The following is a 20,955-nucleotide window of genomic DNA, read 5'->3' on the forward strand; positions in this document are numbered from 1 at the left end:
TAAATTGAGAAAACATAGCACAGGTGAAAACCCCTGAAGTCTTTTATTTAAAAACAAAAACAAAAACAAACAAAAAAAACCTCTTCATAAGTTCTTTCCAGTATGATTCTGTATAACAGGTCAATGTCTCACAAATGCCCCCTGTGGTAGCCAGAGAACCTTCTTGGGCTTTAATTTCATTCTGAAATGTTTTTGCACAAAGACACTCTACAATGATAGCTAGAAGATCTAAGAAACAGTGGTTTTTTTAACTTTTGCAACTGTAATAAATAAGTGCATGAATTTTACATGCTTCTTCAAATATATGTATTGTTTAGACATGTTGATTCAGTGCTTTAGCATCAGATTCTAGAGCAGAAACCAACAAAATAGATACATATTAAGAATGTATCCAGATGAATGCTCTTTACTTCTAGTGTGATATGTATCTTCTTTACAAATCAGTACCCTGGTATTCACAACCATTTTATATTCTTTCTTAAAATTTATTATATATATGTATTCAAGCCACACACCATATCTTCAGTTAATTTTTATTTTGTTAATTATTTATGTCTAATAAACACTCACAAATGTTATCTACTCTTTTTATCCCTTCCTTTTTCTTTACTTAATTCTCTCTCTCTCTTTCCTTCTCCATTTGTGTCCCAAACATTAGGTAAGTCCTTTGGATAATACAGACAGAATACAGAATCCTTGAGCAAAGATTGTTCACAATCTCATACTGTAGGCCATGATTTCACAAACAGGACACTATTAAATAGAGTGATTAAAGAAAATGGTTGTTTGTGAACTATAAAAAGGAACATTTAATCAGAGCTAAGAAGGGGAGGAGTTGATAGCTAATTATTAAAGAAATCTATGCAATTTACCAAAGCACTGTAAATTGCTTTCAGTTTTGGATTTCTTAATTCTAAAAAGGTGTGTGTATGTATGTGTCTGTGTGTTCAGTTGCATCCAACTCTTTGTGACCCCAGGGACCACAGCCTGCCAGGCTCCTCAGTACATGGAACTTTCCAAGCAAGAATATTGGATCAAGTTGCCATTTCCTATTCCAGAGGATCTACCTGACCCAAGGGTTAAATCCAACTCTCCTGCATCTATTGCATTGGCAGGCAGATTGTTTAGCACTGAGCTACTGGGAATCCCCTGAAAAGTTATGTTGTTGTTGTTGTTCAGTCACTCAGTCGTGTCCGACTCTTTGTGACCCCACGGACTGCAGCACACCAGGCTTCCCTGTTTGTTCTTCACCATCTCTCGGAGTTTGCTCAAACTCATGCCCATTGAGTTGGTGATGCCATCCAACCATCTCATCCTCTGTCGTCCCCTTCTCCTCCTGCCCTCAATCTTTCCCAGTATTAGGGTCTTTTCTAATGAGTCATCTCTGTGCATCAGGTGGCCAAAGTACTAGAACTTCAGCTTCAGTTTCAGCATCAGTCCTTCCAGTGAATTTTCAGGATTGATTTCCTTTAGGATTGACTGGTTTGATCTCCTTGCTGTCCAAAGGACTCTCAAGCATCTTCTCCAACACCACAGTTCAAAAGCATCAGTTCTTCAGCGCTCAGCCTTCTTTATGGTCCAACTCTCACATCCATACAGTTCAGTTCAGTCACTCAGTCATGTCCGACTCTTTGCAACCGCATGAATTGCAGCACGCCAGGCCTCCCTGTCCATCACCAACTCCCGGAGTTTACTCAAACTCATGTCCATCGAGTCAGTGATGCCATCCAGCCATCTCACCCAACTCAAGACCTCTATAAGTGTCAAATTATCTTCCTAGAATAATTTCCTTCCCAAATTTTTGGATCTGACAATTAATATCTCCATTCAAGAAAACCTTTCTTCTGCACACTATGTTTTGACATTTGTTCCTAGATTTTTAACCCTACTTTTTTTTTTTTTAATTAAGGAAAGTCTTAAACTTTACTATGAATTGTATGTGTGGTTAGTTAGTAAATGTTTCTTTATTCATCTAGATTATAAGGTCCATTTTTATACAAACTAATGGGTTTTTAAAGAAATGTAAAGCACTTAGAGGCAGACAAAGAAGAATTAAATAGTTGCTAAATATTAATACACTTAAAATAATAATGTTTGAATGAATGGATACACAGAAAAAGTATGATAGAATTTGAAGAGCCAGGAAGTTTTACACAGAGTTTCATAGACAAGGTCAAGACATATAATGAAGCATGACAAGTTTTGAAAACTGCAACAATTTCCTATGGCTGAGCTTTAGTATAGATACTCATTTATTAAATAATTTGATAAAATTATATTTCTCGTATATATGGATACCATATTTTTTTTTACTTTTTTTTTTACCTTTCACTTCTTATTTATTTATGTACTATGCTATTCCCCAAAAGCATTTAAAGTGATTTTAATGGATACATACTATATAAAAAAATATACAGATATAGGCAAAAAAAGAAAAAAGCAAGAAGAAAACAAAGGAAAGGAATAAAACTGGTGCAAAAGTGCTTCTCTGTGACTTTGTACACTCACAATAAATAGCCTGTGAGAGGGCACATTGTGGAACATTCACTGTGCCATCTCTGCATGAACCCTCAAAGGGACTCAGGACCAGTCTTGGGGGCAGTAAAGTGGACTCATAACATGAAGGGATCCTCTAGATATGCTATCGAGGGAGACAAGGTTCCATGGAAATTTCCCTATAGTGCTCCATAGATTTCTTGCTCTGAGACATGTTTGATTTCCTCTTGAAGACTCCCGAGTTCTCACCTTGAGAATGGCCACAGTTCTGAGCAGTGTGACCCAGTTGAAGACTCAGGTTACTAAGTTCCTGAGGGATTACATCCCAATTAGGATTCATTACAAGTCTGACTACCTGAATATGCAGAGTGTGTACCAAGGTTAAAACAACAGTCATTGACTCCTCAAACTTTGTTTATAAAATTATACCATCTGATATCCATATATACAAGATACCATATGATATATATGATATATATCATACCATATAATTTTGCAAAAATAATAACTACTATATGTGTGTGTATATGTGTTATATAAATCTTTGAAACCATCTTTTATTTTTTAGTTTTCCTAGGGCATTTTTCACATCCTTGTTACGTAGGCTATAAATCAGGGGATTTAACATGGGAATCATAAGGGTGTAAAACAATGAGGTCATTTTGTCTTGATCTAAAGAGTAGATTGAACTTGGCCTAAAGTACATAAAAAGCATAGTTCCCTGGAAAATGGCCACAGCAGTTAGGTGGGAGGTGCAGGTAGAGAAAGCTTTGAACCTCCCCTCTGCAGAATGGATCTTTGAGACTGCAAGGATGATATAACAGTAAGAGATAAGAACTCCTGAAATTGAGCTCAATTCAATAACACCAAAAACAATAAATACTGTCAATTCATTGACTTGTGTATCAGAGCAGGAAAGAAGGTAGAGTGGAGGTAAGTCACAGAAGAAGTGGTTAATCTCATTTGACCCACAAAAGCATAAGTGGAATGCTAATGTCGTGTGGATCAAAGCATCTGTCATTCCCACAAGATAAACCCCAGCCACGAGCAGGGAGCACACCCCACTGGACATGCTGAGCGCATAGAGCAAGGGGCTGCTGATGGCCCTGTATCGATCATAGGCCATCACTGCCAGCAGGAGACACTCAGAATCTGCAAAGGTACAGGCAACCAAGAACTGTAGGGCACAGCCATAGAAGGGGATTGGTTTGTTCTTGGCCAAAAGGTCAACCAGCATCTTGGGCCCAATTGCTGTGGAATAGCAGAGGTCACAGAAAGAGAGGTGGCTGAGGAAAAAGTACATTGGCGTTTGCAGCTGGGGATCCATTCTAATCAAAATTATCATTCCAAGATTTCCCAGAAGATTAATGAGATAAACAACTAGCAACATGGCAAATAAGGTCACTTTCACTTCCAAATCACTGGTAATCCCCAAGAAAATGAATTCAGTCACAGAGGAGCAATTTTCTTTCTCCATTCTTATCTAAATTTTTGACAAAATGATCAGGAAAAGTATAGATAAATGTATGGACATCTGCAGAATATCTGTAAAGGAGAGCACAGTCTCTTTGTGTAACTGTCATTTTATACTCAGAAAATTACCCAATAATGTACTTACTTTTTGAAGGAACATTTTTACCTACCTGGAAAAATAAAAACAAACAAACAAAAAAACCCCACTATATTACACATTGAAAAAGTTTTATCTAAGTCTGCATGTCATTATGATGTATATAAAACTCTTGAGTTTTTCATTTTCCTAGGTTTTTGCCTTCTTATCTCTGGAGGTATAATTGGAAGAATTAATGTCTTATTTTATGTTCAAAATACCATAGAGGAAACACCAGTGTTTGAAACCTGGCTGTCAGTTATAGGATTAAGCATTTTCCATCTCTGGAAATAGTCATTTGGGCACAAAAATTTGTTACCATTGTTATGTTTCTCAAAATACAGCTCAGATAATGTTGGTTTGAAATGATTTTCTATACATTCTAGAGCATATCAGCAACTATTCATAATGAAAATTATGTTACCGTCCTGGTCTAAGTTACCTTCAGCATTTGGTAGACATAAAATAAGCATTATTGGCCTTTACTATAGAAACATGTTGCTCCTTTGTCACAATTCTCATCACTGATCTCTGCTTCGCCCTGGTGCCAGAGGATCAGAGGATGGATCCCTTGACCAGCCAAAGAAAAATGATACAAAGAATTGAAAACAACAGAATTTAACACACGCATTTGTGTCTCTTTGATTTTAATTGACTTTTATATTAAAAAGAAAATGAGATGAGGTATAATAAACACTTCTGATATATACAGTGTCCTCCTTGTGTGTATGTATTTGCATGTGTCATGTCTGCATGTATGCACGTCTCTGTTGATATAAGAATTAGCATATTGGTGACAGATTTTCTTTAAGTATATATTGGCATATGATTTACATGGAGTTAAGTTTGCAAATATTGCTATTTATAGTGTTCTAACTATATTATTTTTTAAATAAAATTTTAAAAAGTATGTATATGCTTCCCCAGTGACAAAGAGTAAAGGCTTTCCCGTGAATCTAAATTAAAAGTAACTAATTAAACAATCATTTTATAGATGCTAGAGACAGATTCTTCCAGTTCTGAGAAGATAATATTTTCTGACTTTTAAACTCATGAGTTTATTATATTGAATTGGTAGGCATAAGTAATTAATCGATAAATCTCTCATTTTTAAATGCTGTTTTTCTCCTATATTCTTACATCTGGAGATTCAAGAACATACCTGGAATAAGCAGGTCTTTCTGTCCTTGCTACTGATGTCTAAAAAATAAACAGCTAACCTTTTATTTTGCCAGGTAGCATTTAGGACTTAAGTCTCTGAAGCGTCCATCCTCTGGCTCAGTGTTTGCTAACATTTGGTTAATTATATTTTCTGCTTTGTATTTTCCCCCATGAAAACAGTAACAACCTTTGCAAAAATTAAGCTTTATTTCTTCACTATTGTCAACGTATTGATCTGACAGTATGAAAAATACAGATTATGTTTATTTTAAGCTGCACAGTTACACTGAATCTAAACTCTCCTTACCTAGTCAAAGCAGAGATCTGATGAATTACAAGATTTCCCAACTTAGTAATTTACATCTTCCTATTATTCTTTTTGTTTCTTCCTTTTTGAAATATTCACCTTCCTCATGTCATTTAGGAATATTTCCAGTAATAAAAGTATATGAAGAAATGTCAAAGCAATGCATGAAAAGCCAACAGATTTAAATAATCAGTACCTAAAATCAATTCATTTTGATGAATGCAATGATTTGATGTAGTTTGTGGGAATACTTGGATTCAACTAACGAACGTTATAAATGAAAAGTGGGGGAAATGTACTTGTTTTACACCTGCACTATATCTTTTTAGAACAAAGATTGACTCAGGTGTTAAAGCTTTTTTATGACTCATAATTTCCTCTCTTATTAGAGAGGCAAAAACAAGATATCTGCACTAAAGAGAATTGATGATGCATTTAAGTCCTCTTAGGCTTCAAAATCACTGCAGATGGTGACTACAGCCATGAAATTAAAAATTGTGCCTTGGAAGAAAAGGTATGACTAACCTTGGAAGGAAAGTTATGACCAATCTAGATAGCATATTGTAAGGCAGAGACATTACTTTGCCAACAAAGGTCCATCTAGTCAAGGCTATGGTTTTTCCAGGGGTCAAGTATGGATGCGAGAGTTGGACTGTGAAGAAAGCTGAGCACTGAAGAATTGATCAGTGCTCACTGATCAAAAACACCACAGCTTGTGAACTGTGGTGTTGGAGAAGACTCTTGAGAGTCCCTTGGACTGCAAGGAGATCCAACCAGTCCATCCTAAAGGAGATCAGTCCTGAATGTTCATTGGAAGGACTGATGCTAAAGCTGAAACTCCAATACTTTGGCCACCTGATGCAAAGAGTTGACTCATTGGAAAAGACTCTGATGCTGGGAGGGATTGGGGGCAGGAGGAGAAGGGGATGACAGAGGATGAGTTGGAAGGATGGCATCACCGACTCGATGGATGTGAGCTAGAGTGAACTCCAGGTGTTAGTGATGGACAGGGAGGCCTGGCATGCTGCAGTTCATGGGGTCGCAGAGTTGGACATGACTGAGCAACATAACAGCAGCAGCAGCAGCAGCAGCAGCAGGCATAAAATACTTTACTTACAAATTTATTTTCCCAAAACAGTAGCTATTTGTTCTAGAGTCTTGAAATCATTACCTGGAAACCTTACCTGAGATGAGCAGGTCTTGGGTAGCTGAATAAGCAGATAGACTTTTATTTTACCAGGCACACTGGGACTTAAATCCCTCTGCTAGTGTGTCTAGGTTTTGACAATATGCAAATACATCATTACATTTATTTCTGCTTCTGTGTATCCCCCTGTGAATTCAGAAATAACTGAGCAAAGTCTGAACTTTTATGCTTCAATATTGTCACCAAATTAATCTATGGTACGAAGAAGACTGCAAAAAGTACGTAAGGTGTTCCCCACAGTTACGCTCTATCTGGTCAAAAAGGTGCAAAACTTGAGAGTTGTGAGTTAAATTTTATTGGGGGAAAAATGAGGACTGCAGCCTGGGAGACAGCATCTCAGGTAGCTCTGAGAGATTTCTCCAAAGAGGCACTGGGAGAAGGTCAATATATGAAATTTTGATGAAGGGAGAGTTCTATGCAATCAAATGCTTATTTTACAAATGGTTTTCTGCTGGTTACAAGGAGCTAATGTCTCGTGGAGGGATTTAGTGATTTTTCTAGGTATTAAGGGATGCAAGGATTAGGATCATAAAATCAGTTTCTGAAAATCAGTTCGGTTCAGTTCAGTCGCTCAGTCGTGTCCGACTCTTTGCAATCCCATGAAACGCAGCACGCCAGGCCTCCCTGTCCATCACCAACTCCCAGAGTTCACTCAAACTCATGTCCACCGAGTCTGTGATGCCATCCAGCCACCTCATCCTCTGTTGTCCCCTTCTCCTCCTGCCCCCAATCCCTCCCAGCATCAGGGTCTTTTCCAATGAGTCAACTCTTCCCATGAGGTGGCCAAAGTACTGGAGTTTCAGCTTTGCATCATTCCTTCCAAAGAAATCCCAGGGCTGATCTCCTTCAGAATGGACTGGTTGGATCTCCTTGCAGTCCAAGGGACTCTCAAGAGTCTTCTCCAACACCACAGTTCAAAAGTATCAATTCTTCGGTGCTCAGCTTTCTTCACAGTCCAACTCTCACATCCATACATGACCATTGGAAAAACCATAGCCTTGACTAGATAGACCTTTGTTGGCAAAGTAATGTCTCTGCTTTTCAATATGCTCTCTAGGTTGGTCATAACTTTTCTTCCAAGGAGTAAACGTCTTTTAATTTCATGGCTGCAGTCACCATCTGCAGTGATTTTGGAGCCCTCAAAAAGAAAATATCTAACATCTAAAGACCAAGTTCCACCAGTTTCCCTGGGGCACAGAGTGCCTCCCTCTGCACCCTGAATTCCCCTCGGGGGTGTCACAGACCAGCAGCTGCTGCAGCACAGGGTTCAGTCTCCACACAAGCAGATGGCAAACACCCTTGTTGTTGTTCAGTTGTTGGCAAAGATTTTTGTCAAGTGCTAATTCGTAGTTGACACCTTCATAAATATTCTCCTTCTTTAGTCAGAAATAAAATAGATCCTTCTTTTCGAAATTCTTTGGATTGTTCATTGTGTTTTTGAAGCATTCTCTGAAACTACCTCATGTGGAGATATTACTACACTTTGATCATATTTATTTTTATTTAAATGTTACATATATATAAATATATATGCATTTTCATATAACTAGTTCTTTGGGTTTAAATATATTTTCAAGGTTGCTCACCCATCACCATTATCTCCTTCTGGAACATTTGCGTCAATGAGACACTCATGCTACTGTCTGTCACTACCTCTTCTTCCCTCCCCCAGCTCTGGCAACCACTAGTCTGCTTTCTGAGTCTAAGTAATTGCATATTCTGGCCATCTCACGTAAAAAGAATCATGAAATAATGTGTGTCTATGTGTGTGTTTCTCCTGTCAGATTTCTTTTCTTCAGTTAAATGTCTAAGGTTAAATCAAGTCGCTGAATGCATTGGAATTTTGTTTCATTAAATGGCACTACAATATTGCATTTTATAGATACAACACGTTTTATTGATCCATTCTTCAGACAGATGGATGTTGGCTTGTCTCTACTCTTAATCTATTATGAATAATGATGTTTTAACATTTATGTCAACTTTGCCTTTCTAGGCAGCCTTCAAAACCAAACATCAGCTTATTCCCATCCTTCAATCTCATACTGAGAGCTTACAGTGAACAATTTCGGAGTTGTGATCTCCAAAGAAGATTTAGCTTCAGGACCAGGGACAAGGCTTGATCACACAGAGCTTTTGTGTGGCAGAAGTTTTATTACAGTGAAAAAAGACAGAGAAAGCTTCTGACATAGGCATCAGAAGGGGGCGGAGAGTGCCCCACTCACTAGTTTTAACAATCCCTTATATACTTTTACCAAACCCATTCCCCAACATACATCTTAAATTAACAAAAAACATGTATAATATCATATAAGAAACGAATCACCAGTCCAGGTTCAATGCAGGATACAGGAAGCTTGGGGCTGGTGCACTGGGATGACCCAGAGGGATGGTATGGAGAGGGAGGGGGAAGGGGTTCAGGATGGGGAACATGTGTACACCCATGGTGGATGCATGTTGATGTATGGCAAAACCAATACAATATTGTAAAGTAAAATAAATAAATAAATAATAATAATAATAAATTAAAATAATAATAAAAATTAAAAAATAAAACTAGAAATAGAAAGATATTACCAGACCCATTCCCACAACATAGGTTTTAAAATAGCAAGATTAGTCAGAAGGTTCTTGTTAAGAAGGAGAAACATGTCCTTAAGCAAGATACATTGTTGTTACATAATCATTCAGTTCAGTTCAGTCACCCAGTCGTGTCCGACTCTTTGTGACCCCATGAATTGCACACACCAGACCTCCCTGTCCATCACTAACACCCGGAGTTCACTCAAACTCACATCCATCGAGTCGATGATGTCACCCAGCCATCTCATCCTCTGTCGTCCCCTTCTCCTCCTGCCTCCAATCCATCCCAGCATCAGAGTTTTTCCAGTGAGTCAACTCTTCTGCATGAGGTAGCCAAAGTACTGGAGTTTCAGCTTCAGCATCACTCCTTCCAAAGAACCCCCAGGTCTGATCTCTTTAGAGATCTCTTTAGAACGGTTGGATCTCCTTGTAGTCCAAGGGAATCTCAAGAGTCTTCTCCAACACCACAGTTCAGAAGCATCAATTCTTCAGCGCTCAGCTTTCTTCACAGTCCAACTCTCATATCCATGCATGACCACTGGAAAAACCATAGCCTTGACTAGACAGACCTTTGTTGGCAAAGTAACATCTCTGCTTTTGAATATGATATCTAGATAGATCATAACTTTCTTTCCACGGAGTAAGTGTCTTTTAATTTCACGGCTGCAATCATCCTCTGCAGTGACTTTGGAGCCCCAAAAAATAAAGTCTGACACTGTTTCCCCATCGATTTCCCATGAAATGATGGGACTAGATGCCATGATCTTAGTTCTCTGTATGTTGAGCTTTAAGCCAACTATTTCACTCTCCTCTTTCACTTTTATCAAGAGGCTTTTGAGTTCCTCTTCACTTTCTGCCATAAGGGTGGTGTCATCTACATATCTGAGGTTATTGATATTTCTCCTAGCAATCTTGATTCCAGCTTGTGCTTTTTCTAGTCCAGCGTTCTCATGATGTACTCTGCATATAAGTTAAATAAGCAGGGTGATAATATATAGCCTTGACGTACTCCCTTTCCTATTTGGAACCAGTCTGTTGTTCCATGTCCAGTTCTAATTGTTGCTTCCTGACCTGCATGTAGGTTTCTCAAGAGGCAGGTCAGGTGGTCTGGTATTCCCACCTCTTTCAGAATTTTCCACAGTTTATTGTGATCCACACAGTCAAAGGATTTGGCATAGTCAATAAAGCAGAAACAGATGTTTTTCTGGAACTCTCTTGCTTTTTCCGTGATCCAGCAGATGTTGGCAATTTGATCTCTGGTTCCTCTGCCTTTTCTAAAAACAGCTTGAACATCTGGAAGTTCACGGATCACGTACTGCTGAAGCCTGGCTTGGAAAATTTTGAGCATTACTTTATTAGCGTGTGAGTGGAGTGCAATTGTTTGGTAGTTTGAGCATTCTTTGGCATTGCCTTTCTTTGGGATTGGAATGAAAACTGACCTTTTCCAGTCCTGTGGCCACTGCTGAGTTTTCCAAATTTGCTGGCATATTGAGTGTAGCACTTTCCCAGCATCATCTTTCAGGATTTGAAATAGCTCAACTGGAATTCCATCACCTCCACTAGCTTTATTCTTATTGATGCTTTCTAAGGCCTACTTGACTTCACATTCCAGGATGTCTGGCTCTAGATCAGTGATCACACCATCGTGATTATCTGGGTCATGAAGATCTTTTTTGTACAGTTCTTCTGTGTATTCTTGCCACCTCTTCTTAATAAATCTGCTTCTGTTAGGTCCATACCATTTCTGTCCTTTATCAAGCCCATCTTTGCATGAAATGTTCCCTTGGTATCTCTAATTTTCTTGAAGAGATCACTAGTCTTTCTGATTCTGTTGTCTTCCACTATTTCTTTGCATTGATCACCAAGGAAGGCTGTTTTATCTCTTTTTGATATTCTTTGGAACTCTGCATTCAGATGCTTATATCTTTCCTTTTCTCCTTTGCTTTTGGCTTCTCTTTAGATCCCAATACTAAAATATGACCAGTACTCCTGTGGACATATTGTTGAGGCAGAGCTTCAGTTCAGTTCACTCACTCAGTTGTGTCCGACTCTTTGTGACTACATGAATTGCAGCACGCCAAGCCTTCCTGTCCATCACCAAATCCTGGAGTTCACTCAAACTCATGTCCACTGAGTCAGTGATGCCATCCAGCCATCTCAGTCTCTGTCATCCCCTTCTCCTCCTGCCCCCAATCCCTCCTAGAATCAGGGTCTTTTCCAATGAGTCAACTCTTCTCATGAAGTGGCCAAAGTATTGGAGTTTAAGCTTCAGCATCAGTCCTTCCAGTGAACACCCAGGACTGATCTCCTTTAGGATGAACGGATTGGATTTCCTTGCAGTCCAAGGGACTCTGAAGAGTCTTCTCCAACGCCACAGTACAAAAGCATCAATTCTTCGGTGCTCAGCTTTCTTCACAGTCCAACTCTCACATCCATTCATGACCACTGGAAGAACCATAACCTTGACTAGATGGACCTTTGTTGGCAAAGGAATGTTTCTGCTTTTGAATATGCTATCTAGGTTGGTCATAAGTTTCCTTCCAAGGAGTAAGTGTCTTTTAATTTCATGGGTGCTATTACCATCTGCAGTGATTTTGGAGGCCCCCAAAATAAAGTCTGACACTGTTTTCACTGTTTCTGCATCTATTTGCCATGAAGTGATAGGACTGGATGCCATGATCTTAGTTTTCTTAATGTTGAGCTTTAATCCAACTTTTTCACTCTGCAAAGTTTAAACCACAACTAATTTTTAATAGTTCCCCATTAAAATCCAGAAGGTGGTAAGCTTGTTTCAAAAGAATTTTACTATCATCATTTGCTTCTCTGTTACACATACAGTGTATATAGCATTGTCCTTGATCACCTAATTCTATTCCTATCTTTTGTAATTTCTCCCTCAGTTACTTCCATTTCTTACAGGGTATAAAAATCCCTTGAGTTACATTTTGTTCTGTCAGAACCTTGCTATAGCTTTTTAACAGGGCTGCTCCTCAAAACCATGAGGACTAGCACCATTTTTGATCTACTCCCACTCAACAACTGAAACCTGAATTTGGGTAGCTGCATTATTATTACAAGCTGGATAACCTGATATATCTCACAATGGGATTTGTGTTTCATTAAAAATGAAGATCTTAAATAGCTTAAAAGCTTGTCTTAAGGAGAAAACATATTCCTCAGATATAAGCAAGTGAGGAAAAAAAAAACAAACAAACTATACTTCGAGTTTCCCTGGTGCCTTGGTGACACTAAAGCAATTCTGTGTAGGCAAATACTACCCAGATCAAGATCTTCTTCAGAATGTAGTTATCTGGTTCCCAAATCTATAATGATATAAAATGCATTGCATGGTTCTGAACTGAAGTACATTGTAGCTCTCTCCTGCTTTGAGAAAAACTAGGAGAGCCAGTGGTTGTATAAAGACAGTGCTGTTCTACAAGCAAGGCAGCAGTTTTAGTAATATAAAGATTAATAACACATTGAGAGACTTTAGACAGTATGCATTACATGAGTTTCATAAATATATAATGAACACTTGTACACGAAACTTTTCATTTTAAAAATAAAAATTAACAGTCTTCTACAATCTCATAGTGAAGGTACTGTGTTTATAGAAAGCCATTTTTAGAGTATAATATACACATTAAAAAGGCATTTTCTAGGTTTAGAAAAGGCAGAGGAACAAGAGATCAAATTGCCAACATCCATTGGATCATCAAAAAAGCAAGAGAGTTCCAGAAAAACATATATTTCTGTTTTATTGACTATGCCAAAGCCTGTGACTGTGTGGATCACAATAAACTGTGGAAAATTCTGAAAGACATGGGAATACCAGACCACCTGATCTGCCTCTTGAGAAGCTCATATGCAGGTCAGGAAGCAACAGTTAGAACTGGACATGGAACAACAGACTGGTTCCAAATAGGAAAAGGAGTATGTTAAGGGTGTATATTGTCACCCTGCTTATTTAACTTATATACAGAGTACGTCATGAGAAATGCTGGGCTGGAAGAAGCACAAGCTGGAATGAAGATTGCCAGGAGACATATCAATAACCTCAGATATGCAGGTGACACCACCCTTATGGCAGAAAGTGAAGAAGAACTAAAGAGCCTCTTGATGAAAGTGAAAGAGGAGAGTGCAAAAGTTGGCTTAAAGCTCAACATTCAGAAAACGAAGATCATGGCATCTGGTCCTATCACTTCTTGGGAAATTGATGGGGAAACAGTGGAAACAGTGTCAGACTTTATATTTTGGGGCTCCAAAATCACTGCAGATGGTGATTGCAGCCATGAAATTAAAAGATGATTACTCCTTGGAGAAAAGTTATGACCAACTTAGACAGCATATTCAAAAGCAGAGACATTCCTTTGCCAACAATGGTCCGTCTAGTCAAGGCTATGGTTTTTCTAGTGGTGTTGTACTGATGGGAGAGTTGGACTATAAAGAAAGCTGAGTGCCAAAGAATTGATGCTTTTGTACTGTGGTGTTGGAGAAGACTCTTGAGAGTCCCATGGACTGCAAGGGAATCCAACCAGTACATCCTAAAGGAGATTAGTCCTGAGTGCTCATTGGAAGGACTGATGTTGAAGCTGAAACTCCAATACTTTGGCCACCTCATGCACAGAGTTGACTCATTGGAAAAGACCCTGATGCTGGGAAAGATTTTGGGTAGTAGGAGAAGGGGATGACAGAGGATGAGATGGTTGGATAACATCAGCGACTCAATGGACATGAGTTTGGGTAAACTCTGGGAGTTGGTGATGGACAGGGAGGCCTGGCATGCTGCAGTCCATGGGGCCGCAAAGAGTTGGACATGACTGAGCGACTGAACTGATACACATAGAAGGGTTTCCCAGGTGGCTCTAGTGGTAAAGAATCCTCCTACCAATGCAGGAGTCATAAGAGACTATGGTTCGAACCATGGGTTGTGAAGATCACCTTGAGAAGGATGTGGCCACCCACTCCAGTATTCTTGCCTGGAGAATCCCTTGGACAGAGAAATTGGGCAGGCTACAGTCCATAGGGTCACATAGAGTCAGACATGTATGAAGCAACTTAGCATGAATGCATTCATAAATACAGAAAATTTTAATCTAAAAATGTATACTGCAAGGAAACTTTCAAAAATGGAAAGATTCCTACACCCAAAACCAGAAAAAAAGGCACATTGCTAGATTCCCAGAAATTCTCCACACAGCCACCAGAAATGATGTGCAATGTGATATGGTAGTTTGTATATTTTTGAAGTATACAGTAGTGAAATCATAGAGCTTTTGCTCTTTTATGTCTGGGTTTTTTTCATCGATATTTTATTTGTGAAATTTTTCTACATTATCATATTCAGAAGTCATTCATTCATTCTCATTGTTGTATAGTTTTATTACACACAGACTGTGATAACATTGCTTATCAAGGGTCAGTGAACCTGACTCATAATGTTTTATTAGAGCTGGGGCATACCATTTATTCATATATTATGGACAGGTGCTTTTGTGATACAGGGCAAAACTGTTTAGTTGTGACTAATATTTATGGCCTAAAACCCTAAAATATACACTATTAAATATTTCAAGGGCTTCCCAGGTGGTGCTAGTGGTAAATAACCCAGCTGCCAATGCAGGAGACATAAGAGACACAAGTTTGATCCCTGGGCTGGGAAGATTCCCTGGAGGAGGTCACAGCAACCCACTCTAGTATTCTTGCCTGGAGGATCCCATGGACAGAGGAGCCTGGAGGGTTACAGTCCATGGCATCACAAAGAGTCAGACACAACCGAAGCCACTTAGTATGCACACAAATACTTCAAAGAAAAGTTTGTCAAGTCATGATCTAATGTGCTGAAACAAATTTGAACTGGTCCCATTTTTACATGATTTCAAATAACCCAATGATGAATATTTCTGTACATGTATTTCAGTGGATGTATTCATTCTTCACTCTTGGGCATAATTCTAGGAAAGGTATTTGGGGTTCTCGAACATTTATGTCCAGCTATGGTAATAAGAGACTGTCATGGTGTTTACTAAGTGCGGTGGCAATTCTCAGTCTATTGTCAGTGTGTAAAAGCCACGGCTGATTCACATCCTCAGATACTGCACTTGGTTACACTTTGCCGTTTGGTCAGTCAGTTCAGTCGCTCAGTCGTGTCCTACCCTTTGCGACCCCATGGACTGCAGCACGCAAGGCTTCCCTGTCCATCACCGACTCTCGGAGCTTGCTCAAACTCACCTTCATCAAATTGGTGATGCCATCAAAACATCTCATCCTCTGTCATCCCCTTTTCCTCCTGTCTTCAACCTTTCCCAGCATCAGGGTCTTTTTCAATGAGTCAGTTCTTCACATCAGGTGGTATTGGAGTTTCAGCTTCAGCATCAGTCCTTCCAATGAACATTCAGGACTGATTTCCTTGAGGATTGACTGGTTTGATCTTGCATGATACAATTTCTAACATTTTATTTTAAGTTTTATTTACTTCAGTGCTAAATAGTTGGATATCCACTTTTGGGATGAGTATGAGTTTCTGAATCTGAATAACAGAATACACAATAGGGTCACATTTGAAAATGTTTGCCCTTCTGAAACTTATACTACTTAGATGGCTTTGTGTCACCACTACTTTGGGTTAAACAGACTACACATATCAAACAATTTCTTGTTTGAATATGAAGTGATTCTTTTTCTCTTTTTTTGTCATTTTCAAGTCCTTTCCAATACTGGGGGTGAATTTATACAGAAGTAGAATCATGTTTTATACAGACAGATTGTACCAGCTGGAAAGGACCTTAGAGATAATCTAGCTGAAGCCTCTATTTAACTTCAGGGAACCTGAGGGATAGAAAGGAACAGTGATGTGTTAAATTTAGAGTGGACTTGCTGTCTGGGCCACAGCATGTTTCTAACTAAAGAGAGAGATGTCCAGGGAGGTTAAACGTTGCTGCCTCTGGCTATAACACAGAACCTCCTATTTACTGGTGTACTGAACATTATTACTTCACAATTTATAATGAATATACTTGTGCAACCCATAATTAGTATGCCTCTATCTGTCCTCTGTGTTAGACATTTACCCATATCTAACATTGATTTTGCCATATTTACACTTATTTCAGTGGCAAGGATGAAGGAAGAGGTCAAGATATATGACTATAATATTAACACATGACACACTCATTGATAAATTGCATTTGGATATTGATATTTACCATCACACACTGCATTGGTTGTGTGAGAAGAATGTGGTGTTGAAAGATTAAATGGGAAAAGAATGAAGACTATTGAGATAGACAGAGTGTTAACATACTATATTAGTAAACCAATAATTAATGGCAGAATATTGAAACCATGGGCTTCCCTTGTGGCTCAGCTGGTAAAGAATTCACCTGCAGTGCGGGAGCCCTGGGTTTGATCCCTGGGTTGGGAAGATCCCCTGGAGAAGGGAACGGTTACCCACTCCAGTATTTTGGCCTGGAGAATTCCATGGACTGTTTAGTCCATGAGGTGGCAATGAGTCAGACACGACTGAATGTCTTTCACTCACTCATTGACACCATATTTTATCTGACTTTAATATGTTCCAGTCAATGTTTTCTGCCATGTTACTCCTCATAAGCAACAGTTCAAAAGAAGTTTGAATAAATTAATAAAATATACCAGAAATAGAAACCTATAAACCTTTTATAATATAGCATAGCTATCTTATGGTGTTTTTACCATGAGAACTCTTCTTAACATGCCGTAGTGTTTACAAATACCACCATGAAAGACAAAGGAATTTCATAGGCTTTATTTTTTCATTCTGAAATATTTTTATGTAAGGACATTTTACAATGGCAGCTGGAAAATTTAAGACCATCTGAGGCTTTTAACTTTGCAATTTTAATGTGTAAATAAGAGTGTTCTTCAGTAGTTTATGATATTTCAAATATATGATTGGATTGTAGCCTAGCTTTATCAGCAAACTGATTCAGTATTTTAGCCTTCAGGAAGCCATATCAAAGTCAGATGTAATAGTCAAATATTAAGATGTTATAGCTTCTTACTTGTATTGCAATTAGCAAATACATGTGTCTTTATAAGAATATTATCTTAGTGTCCATTACAATTTTATGCACCTTCCAAAAAACTGTTGTGTATATACATACAATATGTATACACTGTTGTGAGATATGTGTCTATGTGTGTGTGTGTGTTAAGATACTTAACAAATCTTCAGTTAATTTTGTGTTATTGAGACATAATGAAGTGAAGTCTCTCAGTCGTGTCCGACTCTTTGCAACCCCGTGGACTGTAGCCCACCAGGTTCCTTTGTCCATGGGATTCTCCAGGCAAGAATACTGGAGTGGGTTGCCATTTCCTTCTCCAGGGGATTTTCCCGACCCAGGGATCGAACTCAGGTCTCCTGCATTGTGGGCAGATGCTTTAACCTCTGAGCCACAGGGCTAGTCAATAGTCAAAAAATGTTGCCTACTGTTTTTAGGTAAATTCATGTTTATTTATTTTATATCCCAGGCAAAATTCAGTGCTTGGTTAACAAGGATGGAATGCTAGTTCTTTAGCAAAAAATGCTCACAAACAGTTGATATAAAGTAATGCCTTAAAAGTGATTGTTTCTAAACCACAGAGAAGTGGGCATTTAACCAGGGTTGAAGATGAGGAGGAAGGAAAGAAATTATCTTGGAAGAAGTGCAGAAGAATTGGTAGTTGATAACAACAGCACAATATTGTACTTTAACAATTAGACAGCTGTTCTGTATGTCTTTAAAATCTAATCTTTAGACATCTTATTTTTATATAACTTTAACTTATATGCAGAGTACATCATGAGAAACGCTGAGCTGGAAGAAGCATAAGCTGGAATCAAGATTGCCAGGAGAAATATCAATAACCTCAGATATGCACATGACACCACCCTTATGGCAGAAAGTGAAGAGGAACTAAAGAGCCTCTTGATGAATGTGAAAGAGGAGAGTGAAAAAGTTGGCTTAAAGCTCAACATTCAGAAAACTAAGATCATGGCATCTGGTCCCATCACTTCATGGGAAATAGATGGGGAAACAGTGGAAACAGTGTCAGACTTTATTTTTTTGGGCTCCAAAATCACTGCAGATGGTGATTGCAGCCATGAAATTAAAAGACGCTTACTCCTTGGAAGCAAAGTTATGACCAACCTAGACAGAATACTCAAAAGCAGAGATATTACTTTGCCAACAAAGGTCCATCTAGTCAAGGCTATGGTTTTTCCAGTGGTCATGTATGGATGTGAGAATTGGACTGTGAAGAAAGCTGAGTGCCGAAGAATTGATGCTTTTGTACTGTGGTTTTGGAGAAGACTCTTGAGAGTCCCTTGGACTGCAAGGAGATCCAATCAGTCCATCATAAGGAGATCAGTCCTGCATGTTCATTGGAAGGACTGATGTTGAAGCTGAAACTCCAATACTTTGGCCACCTGATGCAAAGAGTTGACTCTTTGGAAAAGACTCTGATGCTGAGAGGGATTAGGGGCAGGAGGAGAAAGGGACAACAGAGGATGAGTTGGCTGGATGGCATCACCAACTAGATGGACATGAGTTTGGGTGGACTCTGGGAGCCGGTGATGGACAGGGAGGCCTGGTGTGCAAAGAGTTGCAAAGAGTCAGACACGACTGAGTGACTCAAATGAACTGAACTGATTCAAATGTAATTGGCTAATACCATGTTTAATGATAAGTACACAATGTGATATATGTGTACATTGTGAAATGATTACCACAATAAGGTTGATTAACACAAGCTTCATCTCACAGTGTTACCATTTTGGGTGTGTGTATAGTGAGGACAGTTAAGGTCTACTTTTTTTTTTTTTTGATAATTTCTCAATTTTCCATTATTGTTAACTAGATATACCATATACATTATTTATTTATTTATTTTTAATTTTTTAGTTTTTCTTTTTTTTAATTTTATTTTATTTTTAAACTTTACAAAATAGTATTAGTTTTGCCAAATATTGAAATGAATCTGCCACAGGTATACATGTGTTCCCCATCCTGAACCCTCCTCCCTCCTCCCTCCCCATACCATCCCTCTGGGTCGTCCCAGTGCACCAGCCCCAAGCATCCAGTATCGTGCATCGAACCTGGACTGGCAACTAGTTTCATACATGATATTATACATGTTTCAATGCCATTCTCCCAAATCTTCCCACCCTCTCCCTCTCCTACAGAGTCCATAAGACTGTTCTATACATCAGTGTCTCTTTTGCTGTCTCGTACACAGGGTTATTGTTACCATCTTTCTAAATTCCATATATATGCATTAGTATACTGTATTGGTGTTTTTCTTTCTGGCTTACTTCACTCTGTATAATAGGCTCCAGTTTCATCCACCTCATTAGAACTGATTCAAATGTATTACTCAGCCATTAAAAAGAGTACATTTGAATCAGTTCTAATGAGGTGGATGAAACTAGATATACCGTATACATTTAGATTCCCCTAACTTATTCATCAAATAACAAAGTTTATACACTTTTACCAATATCACCAATATCCCTTACAAGAGGTAAGGGTCCTAGCAACATTCAACTCACTCACATCTTTTTTTTTTTTTTTTTGGCTATAGCACTCAGCTTGCTGGGATCTTAGTTCCCTGATCAGGGATCAAACTGGACCCAGTTAGTGAAAGCACTGAGTTCTAATCACTGGGCTGTCAGGGAGTTTCTGAATTTGACCTTTTAGATTCTACATATTTGTGAGATCATATAGTACTTGTCTTCCTCTCTATTAATATTTCACTTAACACATGACCTCACAGTTCTTCCATGTTGTAGAAAACATGACTTCTAAAAGACATAGACATGTACACTCAGTTCAGTCACTCAGTTGTGTCCACCTCTTTGTGACCCCATGGACTGCAGCACGCCAGGCCTCCCTGTCCATCACCAATGCCTGGAGTTTACTTAAACTCATATCCATTGAGTCAGTAATGCCACTTTAAGATCTGAATAACTGTCAGATTCTCTGACTACAAACTTTTCATTTCCCAGATTGAATCTTTTTAAGATTTGACTGAATATCTCTATCCAAAGTATCTTTTTGAATAGTTTTAGATATTTTTGTTTTGAAATTATAGCCCTTTATGTTTATGTCATGATGAATTTGAGGCCAATTATGAATTACTTGACTGTTTTTTAAAATTTGTTTTTAGTACTAACTTCCGTAGTGCAGAAACCATAAGATCTACAATAATATATAAAAAGGCTACAGGCTCAAAGATCACTGAGCAAATGCACAATAAATCTTAGTGTAATTGAAAACAATGTTTTAATTAAACACTGAACAAAAATTACTACAATGAAAAAGACAGAAAAGTTTTTCACATAGTCAAAGTGCTATACGCACACACACACACATACACACACACATATAAATCCTTAAAACATAATGAAACAGGAGATGTGTGGGGGAAACAAAGTTAGGATTTAAAACAAATATCACCTTAAGAATTTGAGAAATTATTATTCTCATGTATCCTATCATTTAATTTTAGTAAAACAGTAAACAATATATATATATGAATGCATATGTGTACACAAATGCCTAATACAAATAA

At 38.3% G+C, this 20,955-nt stretch overlaps 1 protein-coding gene across 2 annotated transcripts; it reads right to left on the bottom strand.

Annotated features, from left to right (window-relative positions):
- Positions 1–3,028: 3,028 nt before the first annotated feature.
- Positions 3,029–8,496, bottom strand: OR5W2B (olfactory receptor family 5 subfamily W member 2B). 2 transcript variants are annotated; one of them, XM_059874532.1, is made up of 2 exons: positions 8,474–8,496; positions 3,029–3,974 (listed from the first exon to the last, which is right to left on the bottom strand). In XM_059874532.1, the coding sequence occupies exons 1-2, from the start codon at positions 8,494–8,496 to the stop codon at positions 3,029–3,031; spliced, it is 969 nt and encodes a 322-aa protein (XP_059730515.1). The 2 variants fall into 2 exon arrangements, with proteins under 2 accessions (XP_059730515.1, NP_001377581.1); NM_001390652.1 differs by lacking the exon at positions 8,474–8,496 and having other exon boundaries at positions 3,029–3,973.
- Between the last annotated feature and the right edge of the window lie 12,459 nt (positions 8,497–20,955).

The sequence above is a fragment of the Bos taurus genome, chromosome 15 (genome assembly GCF_002263795.3).
Source record: "Bos taurus isolate L1 Dominette 01449 registration number 42190680 breed Hereford chromosome 15, ARS-UCD2.0, whole genome shotgun sequence".
Taxonomy (NCBI): domain Eukaryota; kingdom Metazoa; phylum Chordata; class Mammalia; order Artiodactyla; family Bovidae; genus Bos; species Bos taurus.

Bases quoted from the DNA above. Each gene is read 5' to 3' on its own strand.
- OR5W2B (XM_059874532.1), bottom strand. From the start codon at position 8,496: ATGCAATTACTTAGACTCAGAAA. The intron at 3,975-8,473 runs GCAGACTAGTGG...AATTTAGATAAG, and splicing joins CAATTACTTAGACTCAGAAA to AATGGAGAAAGAAAATTGCT.